Genomic DNA, 21,032 nt, shown 5'->3' with positions numbered 1-21,032 from the left:
CTATGCCAGGCTGTATGATATTGTAAGCAAATATGGATCAGAGCATCTGGACTCTTACCTGTTTCCATATGATGACTAGGACTATGAGAGATATGATGACGATCACCAGCAACACGAGCACTGCAGCTGCTACAGTCAGTTCTGAGCGTAGAACTTGAAGAAGAATAAATAACAATAGATTAGTGAACAATACAGATCAAAGGATAATAACCATAGTACAAAGAAAATCTCCCATAAAAAAAACATGTTTAATGTATCCACAATTAATGGAATTTTTTCACGGGTTTCTCATGATACATAGTTTTTCTTTTATGGGGACTTCACTCCATTTACCCCAGTTTCCCAATATAGAAATATACCTGTGTATAAGCCAGGGAACACATATGACAATGTATTTTGTCTGTTGGCACGGTTACAACATAATATGTAATATTATAGTTTTAGTCAGATTGTGATTAGTGTTGCTCGCGAATATTCGCAATATGAATTTTATTCGCGAATATCGCATATTCGCGAATTCGCGAATATTCGCGAATATAGCACTATATATTCGTAATTACGATTATTCGTTTTTTTGTTTTTTTTGTTTTTTTCACAGTACACATCACAGTGATCACCCCTCTCTGCTTCCAGCTTGTGTGGTGTAAAGAAGGCTCCAATACTACTGTGTGAGACTGGCGAGCGAATTTTCGCATATTTGCATATATGAAAATTTGCATATGTTAATTTTCGCATATGCGAATTTTCGCTTATTGTAATTTTTGTTATACGCTAATTTTCGCATACGCGAATTTTTGCATATGCGAAAATAAAACGAGAATATTACGAATATGCGAAATTAGCGAATATATGGCGAATATTCGTCCATATATTTGTGAAATATCGCAAATTCGAATATGGCCTATGCCGCTCAACACTAATTGTGATATAAAATACTACAGTGACGGGTAAATGACTTACAAGGTGCAACCAGCTTCAGCTCCCTTGTAACAGCAGCAAGATCATTCTTTGCTACACAGCGAATTGCCACTGTCTCCTCCACTTTCTTGAAGGTGACTTCGCTCTTTACTGTGTTGTCATTCTCCTGATGGGTCTCCATGCTGATCTCTGTACCGTTAGTTACCAGATTGGACCAGGAGGAATCATTATTGCACCTGCAATAAAAAATAAAGAGATTGTCACAAATGTTAAATTCTCCTAATGATAAAAACAAATGTCATAGACATATTCTATAAAAGAAAAGAAAAAAGAAAAAAATATATATATAAATATTTACTTTTTTATATCTTTGCAGACCAGCCATTCCACACCAGGAATAGGCATCCCTTTAGCCAGACACTCCACAGCCTGTTGACCCGTTGATCCATGGTGATCATCCAATTGTAAAATCAATGCCGGGACTAGAACATTTTAAAAATAACATAATTTTACATTTTTTTATTTTTACATTTCTAAAAAAAAAAAATGATCTAACGTTTCATCAATGTTTCCAATATTCACCTTTAATTTGCAGTTCAAATGAGTATGTTTTAATTTCTGCATCATTTTGGGCCACGAGGGTGTAAAGACCATTGTCTTCTTCCTTGGCACGTATGAGCTGCAGCATGGTTATATACCTGGGTAAAGCAAGAATTAGATTGAATATAAAAAGAATATTCCAGTTTGATGAATTATAGCTTTATAATGCCAGCAGTGAGCACAATATTACAAAACAGGGTTCTTGGTGACACCCCCATCACCATTAGAGGTCAGACCTAGCCAGGAGACATGGAGACCCAATCCATGGAGGTGTCCTATGAAATGGAGTGCTAAGTGGTTACCGTGTTACCTATTGCAAAACAACAACTACTAGCATGCGGCAAGTTGTAGTTATGCTTCCGCTGGGAAACATCTTTACAGAATTATCTTAAAAGAATAAATACAGTTGTGGTGGCGGGGTGTGTGGTGCAGGGCAGATGTTGTTACCCTAGGGGCAGATGGCATTAACCCCTTGTATTCGTGACGCCAGGGTGTGGTTTAGCCTATAACTACCTGAAGGTATACCGCTGGATCATGGGCTAGGCACGGGGGCAATAAAGACTCCGACACCAAGTTACGAACAACGGTAGCTTTACTGAGGGTAGACAGTTGGTAAAGTCTATACAGTTCAGCCAAGGCCCAAGAAGGTGACCAGTGACGCAGAGACCTTAAGGGCTTGCTGGGACTTGTAGTAGGACTGCACAATTGAATGCAGACCATGCTGACTTGACAGATGACAGGGACTGACTTGACTCATAAAGCTGTTACTTTAGCTTACTTGACTTAATGGTGGCTGCAGGACTGGACTTTGAGGCCTCCAACACTCTGGACACACACACTAGGCATGACTGCACTGGACCTCAGTTTAGCAGAAGAGCAGAGCTCAAAGAGAGAGAAGCTCCACCCAGGGCTTATATGGGGGAGACTAGCAGGGAGCCCATAGGTCACTCTTGGGAGCCCATAGGTCACTCTTGGGATCACCTGGTCACTGGTACCTCCTGGGTAACAATCACATGATATAACTCTTGAAGATACAACACATTTCATAATACAATACACTGCAGAACATATGTACACGGGGTAAACAGGTGCAAGGGGCCCTGGGGACACTGAAGGATTCTGCCTGACAGGACAACAAGGGTACGGGGTAACATCTCCCGTACTGGGCCACTGTCACGATGCCGGCTGGCAGGAGGTGGATCCTCTGTGCCAGAGAGGGATTGGCGAGGACCGTGCTAGTGGACCGGTTCTAAGTCACTACTGGTTTTCACCAGAGCCCGCCGCAAAGCGGGATGGTCTTGCTGCGGCGGTAGTGACCAGGTCGTATCCACTAGCAACGGCTCAACCTCTCTGACTGCTGAAGATAGGCGCGGCACAAGGGAGTAGACAGAAGCAAGGTCGGACGTAGCAGAAGGTCGGGGAAGGCAGCAAGGATCGTAGTCAGGGGCAACGGCAGGAGGTCTGGAACACAGGCTAGGAACAAACAAGGGAACGCTTTCACTAGGCACAAGGGCAACAAGATCCGGCAGGGGAGTGCAGGGGCAGAGGTCAGATATAGTCTGGGAGCAGGTGGAAGCCAATTAAGCTAATTGGGCCAGGCACCAATCATTGGTGCACTGGCCCTTTAAGCCTCAGGGAGCTGGCGCGCGCGCGCGCCCTAGAGAGCGGAGCCGCGCGCGCCAGCACATGACAGCAGGGGACGGGAACGGGTAAGTGACCTGGGATGCGATTCGCGAGCGGGCGCGTCCCGCTGTGCGAATCGCATCCCCGACGGCCATGACAGTGCAGCGCTCCCGGTCAGCGGGACCGACCGGGGCGCTGCGGAGAGAGAGACGCCGTAAGCGCTCCGGGGAGGAGCGGGGACCCGGAGCGCTAGGCGTAACAGCCACCACTCGTACAATGTTAATTGTTGTATTGCATGAAGCAGCGTTATTTGCTAAGTACAATATAAGAATGTGAATACATTTTTAAAAAATCCATAAATTTACCGAGTTTCCTCTGTGGCAAGTGTGCTGGTGGTGATCTCTGTCAGGCTCCTGTTTAATGTTACATTGTCCTTTAACCAGAACATTTTGGGGCTTGGATAAGCGTGAACATCCACTGAGAAACTCTTCACTTCGTGAAGGTTGGCAAATTCCAGTGATCCAAAATGAGGGCTCAGATTTATAAACCCTTTATCTAGAATTAAATGAAAACAAAAATCAATGTTAGATCCATTATAATATCTGAAACCTAAAATAAGAATTATAACTGGAAATGTTACCCTTCTTACGACATCAAAATGGTAAAGTTGTAAATGAACCAAAAAAGTGATAAAAGTTTAAATTGTAATTTCAGGAATTGTTGGTGTGCACTGAATATTTTCCTTATCTTCACAATTTTTTACATGTCTTACTTATTAAGTGATGCTTCTTTCACACTGCTATTGCACCCCGTTGAGCATTGCCATGAAACTCTCTTTTTTTCTTTTTTTTTTTTTAAACAAATAAGAAGAAAACAGTAAGAAGAAAACAGTAGCCAGCACTCACCATTCAGGGGTCATTTATTGCAGGAATCGGTGCATGTACACAACTTCGGCGGGCAAGGTATGGGGAGCAGGGGTATCGGGACAGCACTGTTTCGCGCACCTCTTGCGCTTCTATCGGCTTGTGGAAGTGCAAGAGGTGCGCGAAACAGTGCTGTCCCGAGACCCCTGCTCCCCATACCTTGCCCGCTGAAGTTGTGTACATGCACCGATTCCTGCAATAAATGACCCCTAAATGGTGAGTGGTGGCTACTGTTTTCTTCTTATTTGTTGCAATTTCACTCCTTGATTGGCAACGTGCACTGCCGCAATCAGGGGAGGTGCTTGAAGCTTGGCATTCGATCCTGGTGATCATTTGGACTACTATTGGTGTATGTGCCAGTGTATTTGCTTCTCAAAGAACTGTCTCTTTTTTTTTTTAGTTTGAAGGCCGTCTTTTTGACGGGGCGCAACGGGCAACAGCGGGTCCCGATGGACCCATTAATGTCAATGGGGTCTGTTAGGCACCGCTGTTTTTCAGCGGGAGTAGCGGGAGAAAAAGACAGCACAAGCATTATTTTTTCTCCTGCTATTCTCGTGTGACAATGGTAGTGTAAAATAAGCCTAAAGACTATACATAGGCCACTAGCTGTATTCGAGAGTGATGACATATGTAGGATTATCGTACTAAAGGAAATATCCCTTAGATACTTGTAGTCATTTTTAACCACTTAGTTGTTTAGTAAATTGTATAAATCACAGATTTCCAATCTTTTATTGCTTATGGATATTATTACCTCATACTTACCATGAACCGTCATGTTGACCTTTTTTACTTCTGTAATATCCTCCATAGCACTGGTGACCATACACTCATATTCCCCAGAATCCAGGACTGTTGCATTGGGTATGGTAAGGGTGTATTCCAGCTTCTGCTTAGGAACTTTGGTTTCTTCAACTTTCTTGTCACCGACTCCTCTCTGCAATCACAAGAAACATTCATATGTGAGACCATGCTAGGACTATGGTTAGGCAGTAGCCTTCTATGGGTTTCATGTCTTTTATAGTTTTTTAATTTAGACATATTTTTTTAACAATTTTTGGTTATGTTTTTCCTCATTTTCCATTTTACTGTCTATATTTTAAAATATTTCTTAAAATATTCAGTATTCATTCTGACCACTAAGCCTAAAACTAAACTGAGGCTTCCTGTTCTGCCTGTGATGATAAGTAGGAGTCTGCTAGAAAGAGAGCTATACAGGATTACAGCAAAAGGTGACACAAATAGATAGAGAAGACAATAGGAGCCCAGCCTACCCCTTCCCTATAGAATGACCTTTTCACATGCCACCTGATTATAACTTACGTGCTGCCCTGGATAATTCCATGCCAAATTAACAACTTCATTGTCTAGGACGATGCAGGAAATAGTGATGGTTTCTCCTGATCTGAAAACTGTCTTTGTTGTCTGCATTTCCACACTGATGTTTTTATTTGCTGCAAGAAAACATGAACATTTTTGTTACTGCATTATAATACAGTAGTCAAGCAGTAAACATTATTTTCCTCTTTTATTCCAGACTAGCAAAAATACCTATGTCGTTGAGTCTTTCTACCTAAACCTTGTAGGAGAGCAGAAGCAACAAAGATGCTCTCGACCTCATATCCCATCCTTATATTCCAACCTCATATGCTGACCTAATTTGTTGTCCTCGTATCCCGATCTCATATCCTGTCCTCATATCCCTTCCTTATATGCTGTCCTCATAACCCTTCCACATATCCCAACCTCATATCCTGTGCTCATGTCCAGACCTTATATCTCATCCTCATATCCCGTCCCCATGTCCTGATCTCATATCCCGTCTCTATGTCCCGACCTCATATCCCGTCCCTGACCTCATATCCTGTTCTCATATGGCATCCTCATATCCTGACATCATATCCCATTTCCTATACATCAAGAGATGTACCAAAAGTCCCATAGACTGGCATGGGGCTTAAGCCAAAAAAACACCCTCATAAATGGGGGTGGGTTAGGGTTGATTTAACTCTATTTTAGATGACATTGAAGTATGTGTACTAGGTTTCAACAAAATATCTCCAGCCATTTGATAGTTAAAGGGGTTATCCAGAAAAAAAAAACTTTTTTTTAAAATATATTAACTGTCTCCAGAAAGTTAAACAGATTTGTAAATTACTTCTATAAAAAAATCGTAATCCTTTCAGTACTTATACGCTGCTGAAGATGAGTTGTTCTTTTCTGTCTAAGTGCTCTATGATGACACCTGTCTGGGGAACAGTCCATAGTAGAAGCAAATCCCCATAGCAATTTTCTTCTACTCTGTGCAGTTCCCGAGACAAGCAGAGATGTCAGCAGAGAGCACTGTTGCCAGACAGAAAAGAACAACTCAACTTCAGAAGCAGATAATTATTAGAAGGATTAAGATTTTTTTTTATAGAAGTAATTTACAAATCTGTTTAACTTTCTGGAGCTAGTTGATATTAAAAAAAAGTTTTTTTTGTGGAATACCCCTTTAAGCTAGAACATATATACATACATACACAAACATGTACATACAAACATTGAGTTTTATATAGATAGATTGTGAGAACGTCCTTATTATAGTAAAAGGAAGGGTCACAAACACAGAAGTGAGAGCCCTTAAGCCTTTCCTCTGGGTTCTATTTTATTATGGAGACCACAGACTTGGCAAATAGTTTAGTAACTTCCTAATCCCTTGTTTTAAGAATATACATTGTCTGACTCGTTAATTGTCCATTATATTATATGTTTAGGATACAAGAATTATCTTGGTAACTATGTAACTACTATCGGAAAAAGACGTTTGGTTTTCCCACATTCCCTGTGATGACACCAAGTCAATTCACATTCCAAAAAATGATCTAGGCCATAGGTCGTGTACATAGAATTAGTCCTGAAGTGTATCTCTTAGAGGGATTTAACCCAAACAAAACATTTTAAATATGATATTTTAAATATGACAATATGATATATGCTTTTCATCAATTGATCTGGAGAGGAAGCCTCTTGCAATGTTGTTAGAGGTATAGCAATATATGTGGTGGTTTAGTACGCCTTATGTTTGTAAAGCTCCACCCATTTTTAGTCCCTTAGATTTATTAAAGGGTATCTTTCATCAAAAAAACTTTTGATATATTATAGATTAATGTATACAGAATAACTTTCCAATTGTATGTTATTAAAAAATATGCTTCTTTCTATTTAATTTTCCACTTTGAAAAAATTACCACTAGGGGTCTCCACATTCTCCACATTCTGGTCCATAGGTGCGGGTCTTCTACTCCAATGTATGTGCACAATTGCACTTGGAGTTGAGCCCCTGTTATCACCTCGAGACTAAGTGTTTTTTCTTTGAAGTTAGTCATGTTGTACGTATCCACATACACTTTTATCAGGTGTCAGGATGCGGTTGTGGCACTTGTGACCGTCTGCAGGCATCCTCCATTGTATGCAATTTTAGCTGGGGATCGCCCATAGCAACGGTTGACAAGTGCAGGACCTCTGCCCCAGTGAAGGTGCACAACTGCACTTGGGGTTGCGTTTCCTGCTATAGCCATTTCTATGCAAATATAAGCCGGCAAGCGTCTTTTAAGGCTTATACCAATGCACCCTTTTATCTTATTGGGTAGCGTTAGGGTTTCACCTGTGAGGCCTGCTATATATACCAGCAAGAGTGGGGCTTGTAGCTTGTCTACTCCCTCCCATCGTATGTGTGCTTAGATTCACACTGGAGGTGACTGAGGAGCAATCTGCAAGTTGGACCTAAGGCTGCTGTAATTTTGTTCCTGGTTTTATGTATCTGGCCAGGTAGGTTAGTGGATAGGTCCCGCATCACTTGAGAAACCTTGGGGGGGTGTGCGGGCTCAGGTATTTCCTTCATATAAGGATATACTGGCTAATGTCTCAATTTTACATCAGTTTTGAAGATTAGTTAATATCATTGTATATATCTACCACAGGAGTGAAACCACATTCTGGTCCATAGGTGCGGGTCCTCTACTCCAATGTATGTGCACAATTGCACTTGGAGTTGAGCACCTGTTATCACCTCGAGACTAAGTGTTTTTTTTTTTTTTTTTTTTTTTTTAGGGGTCTCACTACCAATCCTGGCCGCATGTCTTTTTTATAGATTTCCAAATCATGCTCTAGTCCTAAATCTCAGACTGCAGTTGGGACACAGACAAGCTCAGCACTGCTCCCTGCTTGTCAATGAGACAGGCAGGAGCCAGCACTGTGCTAATAGCACAGCAGGGCATACTCCTGACTCTGCCTTACTGCATGCCCTCATTTATTTTACTATCTGAGCTCCGATCTTTCTTCTTTCTGCACATGCACTTGTAAACAGAGAGGAGAAGATTCAGAGCTGCTGGCTGCTGTGTTCACAGCCTCTATGCTGGGCCACGCCCCCTTCCTCTCTGACACTAGGACGACTGAATGAGCAGCCAAGAAGACAATAAATTAGGTAGAAATAGGGGGTTTTGAATTAAAAGAAAGGGATAGTGTCAAAGGCAGATGGAGGGGGAATTAGAGAGAGTTTAGATCATGATAGGTACTCTTTAAGCTTCTCTTGCGACAATAAATCAGGTTAGGGGGTTTTGAATTAAAATAATAATTTAAAATTATGTTAAAATATATTAACATTTTTGAATTAAAATAAATAGGGAGTTTTGAATAAAAAGAAAGGGATAGTGCCAGTGAGAGTCAAGGGCAGATGGAGGGGGGATTAGGGAAAGTTTAGATCATGATGGGTACTCTTTAATAAATCAGATAGAAATAGGGGGTTTTGAATGAAAAGAAAGGGCAGAAATATATATCAGAGCTGGCGTATATTTTTGCAACTTTTGGTGTCCCAAATTGGCCTGAAAGCCGCATTTGAGGATGACTTGCCCCCGGCATTCTCCCTCTATGTGAGGCCAGCACAGCCACGTACATGCCCCAAATAACGCTCATTTTTCCTGCATAAATAGCAATTTTGCTTGAAAATTACCATCTGGGTATCTTTGTTACTGGCGCAACCTAATAGATGACCTCCTTTGTCTATAGAAAACCAATTTATATATTGTAACAGTGACTTGGTTGCCATGATAACACAATTTATTCTACATTTACATTATTTATAGATGAGACCAGTTGGGTTCCTGTACTTGTAGAGCAGTGTTTCCCAACCAGTGGGCCTCCAGCTGTTGCAAAACTACAACTCCTAGCATGCTGGGAGGTGTAGTTTTACAACAACTGGAGGCCCCCTGTTGGAAGACACTGCTGTAGTGCCTTTGACTGTCGGAGAATGATGGTAGTTTTCATTTAAACCAGTTATGGAGACACAGATTTGGAAATATTGTTCTAAACTAGAGAATGACAATGACTCCATATAACTTTTGGAGTTGCTGATCAATGTACATGCAACTAAAAGTTTATGTGTAGACGTTGACCATACCTTTCCACGTTTGCACTATAAAATCTTCAGTCTTGAAGACCACGCCATTGACTGTTGCTTCACAGACATATGTTGCAGTTGGGAAAATCCCAAGAAAGCCTAGCTTGCTGTCATAGAAGGCATCTACAATTTTGTCTTCATCTTTGTTCCTTAAAGTCACGTGGATGTTGGGATCGGTGATCCGGCAAGCAATAGTGGCAATTTCATCTTCTGATACTAAAATGATGTGGTCAAACATGACAGATCGGACAAAGGGCACTTCAGGATCTGAAAGAAAACGGAGCACATAAATACCAAGCTACAAGCTGTTTGTACATTTACATTTCTTTCATGGATAGGGTATACACCAACCTGGAACATAAACATATATTTCTGTGCCTTCGTTCTCGTTGACCTCGCCCCGGATGTCAATGTAATAACAGTTGTAGGTTCCGGTATAATGGGCAGAAGCGTTCTTCACTTCTAGCACAGATACAAATTGGCCACTGTTGTTTTCTTCACTTCGAATGATGATATTGTTAGCTTCATTCTCATCATCGACCCAGACGGGGTGATCCCAGCTGAGTTCACTATCCCCGGTACACCTTATGGTAAAGGAATCGTGCAACTGTATGACTGTTTCATTTTTTGCTGGAAAGATTACAGGTAAGGGAAGCTGACCACAGATAAGCCACGGACCTAGAATGCAATATGGCAAAGTGGTAAGTTTAACCTTCAATACTCAATTCATAGATACTATGTTTGTATTTGTCAATAGCCAAGACGTTTTTGTGGGTTTGGGCATTGGATATGCCAGATTATCTGCAGACTTATCTGTCAATAGGGTATCACCAATGGCGTACATACCACAGAGACCGACCATGTAGTTGCTATGGGACATTTGGAGAGAGAGAAAGAAAGAGAGAGAGAGAGAGAGAGAGAGAGAGAGAGAGAGAGAGAGAGAGAGAGAGAGAGAGAGAGAGAGGACCTAGCCATGGTTGGTCCCATTGCTACTAGTAGGAAACTATTCAGGACTCCCTACCCCAGGAAAAATGCACTGACCTCAAAGGGATGGGGATATTGACCTAAGGGTCATTTCTGCCTTTGTAGTCTGGGGAGCAAAATCCGATGCTGTAAAAGCAGGTCCATTTTGATCTTTGCTATGGTTCCCCCTTCTATGTACACCACTGAATATTACAAATAATGCTAATCCTGATTGTGCTACATCTGGCATAAGCATTTAAAGGGGTATTCCAGGAATCTTTTTTTATTTGACTATACTACAGGGGCTGTAAAGTTAGTGTATTTCATAATATAGTGTCTGTACCTGTGTGTGATGGTTTTCTCACAATTCTTATGGGATTTTCACCCCATTTGTAGGCAAAAAAGAAACAGGAATTGCCAGTTCACAAAAAGCTAGCCACAATACAGTATTATGGTAATCTCAGAACATAGTCATTTAGCCCCAAGACAAGCGCAGATCCTTCCTAAGCATGTCCATTACTGTCTGCCAGGTACGTACTAAAAACAAAAGTCAAGTCAAAAGAAACTTACCTAAGAACAGGACACATCCCAATAAAGGGAACGTCCTTGTGGCTTGGGCCATAATTTTTTTGGAACTGCAATAAAAAAAAATAGAAATATTAGGAATACATGTGATACTTTGACATACATATTCATATGAAATTACCATACATAAGAAGACCTGTTCTCCAAGGCTTACAATCTACTGCACGGTAGGTGGAATAATGATATATATATATATATATATATATATATATATATATATATATATATATAGGACAACGTATTATACTGTATTCACTTGCTGCAGCTCTGTCCTGCCCCGGTGTCTGAATGTCTCAGGCTTTGGCAGCCTCCGCAGCTCCGCATTCCCTGGCATCACTTGAAATTCTGGGATTTTAGTTCTTTTCGGAGTCTCAAACTACTTGTCTATTATTTTTTCACTTATTATTACAGATGTAGCCGGATAATATAGTCCCCAAAAGAACATTTCTACATCACTAAAAATAAATAGAGTGCAGGAGTATTCCTCTCGCATTTCTGTGCTGTCTTAGGCAACCTTTCCAAATATGTCCTGTTAGGGGGTAAAAGGATGTAAGAATGGGCAGTTTTTCTCTCTTATCCCCTCTCATGTAAGTTATATTATGAGAAAGAAGATCGTCCAGCGCAGGGTGTACAGGTAAAATCTTGTTTTTATTAGAATATTTCAACAGAAATCACATACAGAGGATAGTGTCTGACGCGAAACGCGTCAGACACTATCCTCTGTATGTGATTTCTGTTGGAATATTCTAATAAAAGCAAGATTTTACCTGCACACCCTGCGCTGGACGATCTTCTTTCTACTAGTGTGTGCAACAAGCCGAGGGCGGGACCTGCGCAGGTGATACAGAAATTGGTTGGGAGAGAGAGGGGTACAAACACTGTGCATTATTGTCTAAGTTATATTATGGTGCCGCTAACTTAGAGTGTTCTTGTTATGGTGATCCCAGTATGTCTTACATAGTCAGCCATTGATTTCAAGTAGTGCAACATTTTCTGTATAATGTACATAATGAACTATAAATGATAACTTGTAGATTTATGGGGGTCCAAATGCCCCCGATCCTGAGAACACACTACAATTGTGGCCCCAAATCAATGAAGTAGGCAGCACAGCCTTCGCTCCAATCATTGCCTGTGGTCCTTCCAAACCTTGCAGAATGCTGACAAAAACCCCACCCCCCTTTACTTGCTGAGCACTGCCCCCTTACTTTACAGTCAGGATTAAAGGGGTACTACACTGGAAAAAAAAAATTTAAATCAACTGGTGCCAGAAAGTTAAACAGATTTGTAAATTACTGTTACGCCTAGCGCTCCGGGTCCCCGCTCCTCCCCGGAGCGCTCACGGCGTCTTTCTCCCTGCAGCTTCCCGGTCAGTCCCGCTGACCGGGAGCGCTGCTCTGTCATGGCCGTTGGGGATGCGATTCGCACAGCGGGACGCGCCCGCTCGCGAATCGCATCCCAGGTCACTTACCCGTTCCCGTCTCCTGCGGTCATGTGCTGGCGCGCGCGGCTCCGCTCTCTAGGGCGCGCGCGCGCCAGCTCCCTGAGACTTAAAGGGCCAGTGCACCAATGATTGGTGCCTGGCCCAATTAGCTTAATTGGTTCCCACCTGTTCCCTGGCTATATCTAGTCTCCTCCCTTGCACTTCCCTGCCGGATCTTGTTGCCCTTGTGCCTAGTGAAAGCGTTTTGTGTGTTTATACCCTGTGTACCAGAACTACTGCTTTCTCCCCTGACTACGAACCTTGCCGCCTGCCCCCGACCTTCTGCTACGTCCGACTTTGCTTCTGCCTACTCCCTTGTACCACGCCTATCTTCAGCAGCCAGAGAGGTGCCGTTGCTAGTGGATACGACCTGGTCACTACCGCCGCAGCAAGACCATCCCGCTTTGCGGCGGGCTCTGGTGAAAACCAGTAGTGTCTTAGAACCGGTCCACTAGCACGGTCCTCGCCATCCCTCTCTGGCACAGAGGATCCACCTCCTGCCAGCCGGCATCGTGACAGTAGATCCGGCCATGGATCCCGCTGAGGTTCCCCAGCAGTCCATCTCTGATCTCACCACGGTGGTCGCCCAGCAATCCCGACAGATCGCCCATCTATCCCACCGGCTGTCGGAAATGTCCACCATTGTGCACCAACTTCAGTCGCAACTGCAGCAGCAATCATCTCCTCCGCCACCTCCTGCACCCCTTCCGCAGCGAGTGGCCACTCCTAGCCTCCGCCTGTCCTTGCCGGACAAATTTAATGGGGACTCTAAGTTTTGCCGTGGCTTTCTTTCGCAATGTTCCTTGCACTTGGAGATGATGTCGGATCAGTTTCCTACTGAAAGGTCTAAGGTGGCTTTCGTAGTCAGCCTTCTGTCTGGAAAAGCCCTGTCATGGGCCACACCGCTCTGGGACCGCGATGACCCCGTCACTGCCTCTGTACACTCCTTCTTCTCGGAAATTCGAAGCGTCTTTGAGGAACCTGCCCGAGCCTCTTCTGCTGAGACTGCCCTGCTGAACCTGGTCCAGGGTAATTCCTCCGTTGGCGAGTACGCCATACAATTCCGTACTCTTGCTTCTGAACTATCCTGGAATAATGAGGCTCTCTGCGCGACCTTTAAAAAAGGCCTATCCAGCAACATTAAAGATGTTCTGGCCGCACGAGAGACTCCTGCTAACCTGCATGAACTCATTCATCTAGCCACTCGCATTGACATGCGTTTTTCTGAGAGGCATCAAGAGCTCCGCCAGGAAAAAGACTTAGATCTCTGGACACCTCTCCCACAGTCTCCACTGCAATCTGCGCCTAGGCCTCCCGCCGAGGAGGCCATGCAAGTGGATCGGTCTCGCCTGACCCTGGAAGAGAGGAATCGCCGTAAGGAAGAGAATCTTTGTCTATACTGTGCCAGTACTGAACATTTTTTGGTGGATTGCCCAATCCGTCCTCCACGTCTGGGAAACGCACGCTCGCACCCAGCTCTCGTGGGTGTGGCGTCTCTTGATGCCAAGTCGGCTTCTCCACGTCTCACGGTACCTGTTCGGATTTCCACTTCAGCCAGCTCTCCCCTCTCAGCCGTGGCCTGCCTGGACTCTGGAGCTTCTGGGAATTTTATTCGGGAATCCTTAGTGAATAAATTCCGCATTCCGGTGACCCGTCTTGTCAAGCCACTCCACGTTTCCGCGGTCAACGGAGCCAGGTTGGATTGTACCATACGCTTCCGCACGGAGCCCCTTCTAATGAGCATCGGATCTCATCACGAGAGGATTGAACTTTTGGTCCTCCCCAATTGCACCTCGGAAATTCTCCTTGGACTTCCCTGGCTTCAACTTCATTCCCCAACCCTGGATTGGTCCACTGGGGAGATCAAGAGTTGGGGGCCCTCTTGTTCCAAGGACTGTCTAAGACCGGTTCCCAGTAACCCTTGCCGTGACTCTGTGGTTCCTCCTGTATCCGCTCCCCCTAAGGTCATTAAGGACTCTGCCTGCCACAGGAAATGCCTCTCCCCCCCTCCCAGTCCCATCAGGCAAACCTCTGTGTCCCCTCATGGCCCTCGTCCTGGTGTCACACTGCCCCGTGCCAGGTCTCGCCCTCTGCCCTCCCTCCCCATTCCTACTCCTGCTGTACTGCCTGCCATTGAGGAAACCATCCATTCCTTCCCGGTGTCCTCATCCCAGGGGAGGCAGTCACCGGACAAAAAAAAGGGGAGACCTAAGGGGGGGGTACTGTTACGCCTAGCGCTCCGGGTCCCCGCTCCTCCCCGGAGCGCTCACGGCGTCTTTCTCCCTGCAGCTTCCCGGTCAGTCCCGCTGACCGGGAGCGCTGCTCTGTCATGGCCGTTGGGGATGCGATTCGCACAGCGGGACGCGCCCGCTCGCGAATCGCATCCCAGGTCACTTACCCGTTCCCGTCTCCTGCGGTCATGTGCTGGCGCGCGCGGCTCCGCTCTCTAGGGCGCGCGCGCGCCAGCTCCCTGAGACTTAAAGGGCCAGTGCACCAATGATTGGTGCCTGGCCCAATTAGCTTAATTGGTTCCCACCTGTTCCCTGGCTATATCTAGTCTCCTCCCTTGCACTTCCCTGCCGGATCTTGTTGCCCTTGTGCCTAGTGAAAGCGTTTTGTGTGTTTATACCCTGTGTACCAGAACTACTGCTTTCTCCCCTGACTACGAACCTTGCCGCCTGCCCCCGACCTTCTGCTACGTCCGACTTTGCTTCTGCCTACTCCCTTGTACCACGCCTATCTTCAGCAGCCAGAGAGGTGCCGTTGCTAGTGGATACGACCTGGTCACTACCGCCGCAGCAAGACCATCCCGCTTTGCGGCGGGCTCTGGTGAAAACCAGTAGTGTCTTAGAACCGGTCCACTAGCACGGTCCTCGCCATCCCTCTCTGGCACAGAGGATCCACCTCCTGCCAGCCGGCATCGTGACAATTACCTCTATTTAAAAATCTTAACCCTTCCAGTACGTATCAGCTTCTGTATGATCCACAGGAAGTTGTTTTCTTTTTGAATTTCCTTTTTGTCTGACCACAGTGCTTTCTGCTGACACCTCTGTCCATGTCAGGAACTGTCCAGAGTAGGAGCAAATCCCCATAACAAACCTATCCTGCTCTGGACAGTTCCTAAAATAGACAGAGGTGTCAGCAGAGAGCACTGTGGTCAGACAGAAAGGAAATTCAAAAAGAAAAGAATTTCCTGTGGAGTATATAGCAGCTGATAAGTACTGGAAGGATTAAGATTTTTTTAACTAGAATTAATTTACAAATCTGTTTAACTTTCTGGCAATAGTTGATTTAAGAAAAAATATTTTCCAGTGGAGTAATCCTTTAATCCTGATTGTAAAGTATGGGGGCAGTGCTTGACAAGTAAAGGGGGGGGGGGTTCTCTCAGCATTCTACAAGGTTTGGAAGGCCCACAGGCAATGAATGGAGCAAAGGTCGTGCTGGAAGGATTAAGATTTTTTAATTGAAGTAATTTACAACAGTAACAAAAAAACAAACAAAAAATGTTTTTTCCAGGGGAGTACCCCTTTAAATAACTCATTGGAAACTGATGGAAAAGAAAGATGGAGCAGTTGCTCATAGCTCTTATTTTTTTTAAAGCCTTTTTGATAAACGGAAGCAGCGACCTGATTGGTTGCTATGGGTTACTACCCTACATTTTATTTTCGCCAAATATCTACTATGTGACGCTATGGTCTGTTTTTTGGTAGATAATCTCTTCGAAGGAAATGGAAGAGGAGACATTGCAATATATGTTTATTCTATACCCGCTAGGTCATTGCATTTCCCATTAATGTATATGAGTTTCCTTATGGTTTATATGCTCGGGATATAAGCCTCCACTTAATGTGAAAATGGCAAGAAGAGGATGCGGCTAACACAACTGTGTATATAAATATGTAGTACAACTAAAAGGGTTAAAGGTCTCATGGTTTATTAGTATATGGCCATGTAGAAGCAGGGGGGTCATACACTGCACCGTCATCCTCATAAGGGGTCACTGTCCTGGAAGAATCATTATGGTTTCCTGCTGAGAGGGAGGCAGACAGCATAATAAACCTCACGCCCATGACTGTGGGACTCAAAAGACAAGTTTTTTTTGTGTTACCCAACCAGTGTGCCTCCAGCTGTTGCAATGCTGGGAGTTGTAGTTTTGCAACAGCTGGAGGCACACTGGTTGCAAAAAAAAGCAATGGACTCCTACTGGACTCCTAAACAGTGATGAAACAATGACAAATTATATTATGTTTTCCCAAATAACCATGTAGCAATCTGCTCTACTCTTCTGCTCTATAACATAATATGTAAAGGGGTTATCCAGGAAAAAAACTTTTTTTTATATATCAACTGGTTCCAGAGAGTTAAACAGATTTGTAAATTAATTCTCTTAAAAAAAATCTTAATCCTGTCAGTACTTATGAGCTGCTGAAGTTGAGTTGTTCTTTTCTGTCTAAGTGCTCTCTGATGACACGTGTCTCGGGAACTGTCCAGAGTAGAAGCAAATCCCCATAGCAAACCTCTTCTACTCTGTGCAGTTCCCGAGACAAGCAGAGATGTCAGCAGAGAGCACTGTTGCCAGACAGAAAAGAACAACTAGACTTCAGCAGCTGATAATTATTGGAAGGAGTAAGATTTTTTAATAGAAGTAATTTACAAATCTGTTTAACTTTCTGGAGCCAGTTGATATTAAAAAAAATAAGTTTTTTCCTGGAATACCCCTTTAAGCTAGAACATATATACATACATACACAAACATGTACATACAAACATTGAGCTTTATATAGATAGATTGTGAGAACTTCCTTATTATAGTAAAAGGAAGGGTCACAAATACAGGATATATATATAAAAGTTTTTTCCTGGAATACCCCTTTAAGACGGATTTCCTAAAGCTAGCCATTCACATACAATAGCTGTCAACCAAATGTTTCTGCAAAAAAGGGGATGGCGCATGCTAAAATGTACAGGCCCATCTGTTCTCCCTTCTAACATACTTATAGGGGTACTCCGCTGGAAAACATTGCTTTTAAATCAACTGGTGCCAAAAAGTTAAACAGATTTGTAAATTACTTCTATTTAAATATCTTAATCCTTCTAGTCCTTATCAGCTGCTGTATACTACAGAGGAAGTTCATTTCTTTTTGAATTTCCTTTCTGACTGTCCACAGTGCTCTCTGCTGACCCCTTTGTCCATTTTAGGAACTTTCCAGAGTAAAAGCAAGTCCCCCTAGCAAACCTATCCTGCTCTGGAAAGTTCCTAAAATAGACAGATGTGTCAGCAGAGAGCACTGTGCTCAGACAGAAAGGAAATTCAAAAAGAAAAGAACTTACTCTGTAGTATACAGCAGCTGATAACTACTGGAAGGATTAAGATTTTTTAATAGAAGTAATTTACAAATCTGTTTAACTTTCTTGCACCAGTTGATTAAAAATATAAATGTGTACCAGTGGAGTACCCCTTTAAGATGCGCATTAGATAGTTGGCCATCTTTAATTTAATAGGTATGAATATGTAGTCAGCTATGAAGGAAACCTGGTTTTCCACAGAAAACACATAGGAGAATGGGAAGGACATACCAACTCCATGCAGTTCTAACCATTAAGGAGGTTATACCAAGAATAAAAGTTGTCCTCTATCCACAGGAGAGGGGATATCTAGCTAATTAGGGGTCTGACTGCTGGGACCCCCACCGATCATGAGGTTAATTGCCCCCAAGTGAATGGAGTGGCAGTGCTCATGCTCAGCCACAACTTTATTGATTCTCTATGGGGCTTCCAAACATTGAGTAGCACTGAACTCAGCAATGTTTGGAAGCCCTAGAGAGAATGAATAAAGTGGGGGCTGGGTATGTGTGTGCTGCTCCATTAACTGGGAGGGGAGTTCTCATGATCAGTGGGGGGTTCACACATTCTGAACAGAGTTGAGCGAACTTACAGTAAATTGGCTCGTAGCGAACCTCGCAGCTCGGCTGTTGATTACTTTAGTCTGTGTAAATTAGTTCAGCTTTTCGAGGGCTCTGGTTACCTGAAAAGTCTGGGATGACAGTCTTAGGTCTCCTAGCACTGTATCCACCTTTTCCAGGCAACTGGAACCCTTGGAAAGCTGAACTAATTTATTCAGACTAAAGTAATCAACAGCCGAGCTACGAGGTTCGCTACGAGCCAATTTACTGTAAGTTGGCTCATCTCTAATTCTGACCCCCTTCTGATCAGTAAGATAGGGTAAAACATTTAATTTTGGGACAACCCCTTTAAGCCCTGATGTAACAGTTCTACCCTTTATCATGATCAGCCTAAAATAACATATGACGGAATCCTAGAATCCCCAATAAGGAATTGTGGGTAGAGGGACCCTAAGTACTTGCAGCTTTAGGGTCAGATAACCTTCAGTGCTTTAAAGACGCCCCATGCTAGTCTGTCTCTCTTTTATCTCAGTTTGCCCTTTAATGGTCACATCCAGTCACAACTAGACTGCTGGTTATATCTATAAAAGGCCTGGGCACCATTCATCAGATTAAATGATTACAAAAGTGTAAAAATATAAAAATGCAAGATCTAATCCATTACATTCCATTAGATGTGAGTTTTTATTCATTGTAAATGTAGGCGCAAATGCGTACATTCTCCTGCTAAACTTTGGGCCAAATGCCCTGAAGCCCCATCTAGTTTTTTTTATACAGTATTTTTTTCCCTCGAATGTATTGTAAACTGCAATCGACTATGCTGTCAATATAACTGTATGCAAAAATATCAATATTCAATGGCAGATGAATGTAACTGTATTGAATACATCAGAGCATACGGAATCAAATTTCTACATTTCAAATGTGTGCCCCAAATGTAATTCCCATATGTAATATGCACCTAGCCTTATAATAAACAATACACACAGTGGTGACTATTCTAAATCCTTAAAGGGGTACTCCAGTGGAAAACTTTTTTCTTTAAATCAACTGGTGCAAGAAAGTTAAACAGATTTGTAAATTACTTCTATAAAAAAAAATTCATCCTTTCAGTACTTATTAGCTGCTGTATACTACAGAGGAAATTCTTTCTATTAAGAAAAATCTTAATCCTTCCAGTACTTATTAGCTGCTGAATACTACAGAGGAAATTCTTTTCTTTTTGGAACACAGTGCTCTCTGCTGACATCATGACCACGGTGCTCTCTGCTGACATCTCTGTCCATTTTAGGAACTGTCCAGAGCAGAATATGTTTTCTATGGGGATTTTCTCCTACTCTGGACAGTTCTTAAAATGGACAGAGGTGTCAGCAGAGAGCACTGTGGTCATGATGTCAGCAAACAGCTCTGTGTTCCAAAAAGAAAAGAATTTCCTCTGTAGTATTCAGCAGCTAATAAGTACTGGAAGGATTAAGATTTTTTTTAATAGAAGTAATTTACAAATCTGTTTAACTTTATGGCACCAGTTGATTAAAAAAATGTTTTTTTTAAGTTTTTCACCGGAGTACCCCTTTAACACAACTAATGGAGTTATCAATGGAGATATACCGGAGCAGTGGAAGAGAATAACAACTGTTGGCTGATATTAGCCATATATTTCTACATAATACTAAAATTCTGCACAATAAACTACTATTCACTTTTTTCTTGAAATATAGAGCATACATAATGAAATATAATGCATACGATCCACTAAAGTATAAAAAAAAAAAGTATAAAAAAATTATTTTAAAATAAACAACAATGACATTGTACAACACATTGATATGAACTGATCTCTGCTGAAGTTTAAAGGGTACCTCTCATAAAAAAAACTTTTGATATATTATAGATTAATGTATGCAGAATAACTTTACAATTGCATGTTATTAAAAAATATGCTTCTTTCTATTTAATTTTCCACTTTGAAGAAATCACCACTAGGGGTCTCCCTACCAGTCCTGGCAGCAATCATTTCAGACTCATGCTGGAGTCCTAAACACTATGAGCTGCCAGTCTGCTTTGTTCACAAAAGAGAACACTCAGAGCTGCCAGCCTGCTTTGTCCACAGCCTGTTTGGCTGTGAACAAAGCAGGCTGGCAGCTCTGAGTGTTTAGGACTCCAGCATGAGTCAGAAATGCTTGCTGACAGGACTGATCGGGAAAAATACAATAGAAAGAAGCATATTTTTCATTAACATGCTATTGGAAAGTTATTCAACATTCATTAATCTAAAATATATCAAAAGTTTATTTGATGAGAGGCACCCTTTAAAAAGCCAATTGTGGCTGCTGCTGTACCCTCAGAAACCTCTAGAGGTCACTGTTATACCTAGTTTACATACAGACGTTCCAAAGAGATAGATGCCAGTGTCTCTCCAGGATGGCACAATTACAAGCATACAGAAGCAGTGCCAGCTGCGGCTCCTGAATTGTATAGTTCATTCTGAAGCTATAACACTGTATTGCTTTTCAAAAATAATACCATATGTTAACAAATTAAAACAATTTCAGTGAAGAAACATGTAAAGAAAAATAATCAAATTATAGAGTAAATAC

General features: G+C 42.7%; 1 protein-coding gene across 2 annotated transcripts in view; it reads right to left on the bottom strand.

The window, feature by feature from the left end:
- Positions 1–21,032, bottom strand: part of PDGFRA (platelet derived growth factor receptor alpha) — a 47,542-nt gene that overhangs the window by 17,655 nt on the left and 8,855 nt on the right. For both annotated transcript variants that reach the window (XM_056558145.1, XM_056558156.1), the window contains exons 2-11: positions 11,035–11,099; positions 9,853–10,179; positions 9,502–9,768; positions 5,388–5,518; positions 4,830–5,001; positions 3,507–3,696; positions 1,501–1,616; positions 1,277–1,400; positions 961–1,154; positions 59–153 (exon numbers count right to left, since the gene is read on the bottom strand). In XM_056558145.1, the coding sequence (XP_056414120.1) occupies positions 59–153; positions 961–1,154; positions 1,277–1,400; positions 1,501–1,616; positions 3,507–3,696; positions 4,830–5,001; positions 5,388–5,518; positions 9,502–9,768; positions 9,853–10,179; positions 11,035–11,086 (1,668 nt within the window). In that variant the 5' untranslated portion in view covers positions 11,087–11,099. The remainder of the gene's footprint in view (positions 1–58; positions 154–960; positions 1,155–1,276; positions 1,401–1,500; positions 1,617–3,506; positions 3,697–4,829; positions 5,002–5,387; positions 5,519–9,501; positions 9,769–9,852; positions 10,180–11,034; positions 11,100–21,032) is intronic.

The sequence above is a fragment of the Hyla sarda genome, chromosome 1 (assembly GCF_029499605.1).
Source record: "Hyla sarda isolate aHylSar1 chromosome 1, aHylSar1.hap1, whole genome shotgun sequence".
Taxonomy (NCBI): Eukaryota; Metazoa; Chordata; class Amphibia; order Anura; family Hylidae; genus Hyla; species Hyla sarda.
This window is presented reverse-complemented; position numbering and strand designations above follow the sequence as displayed.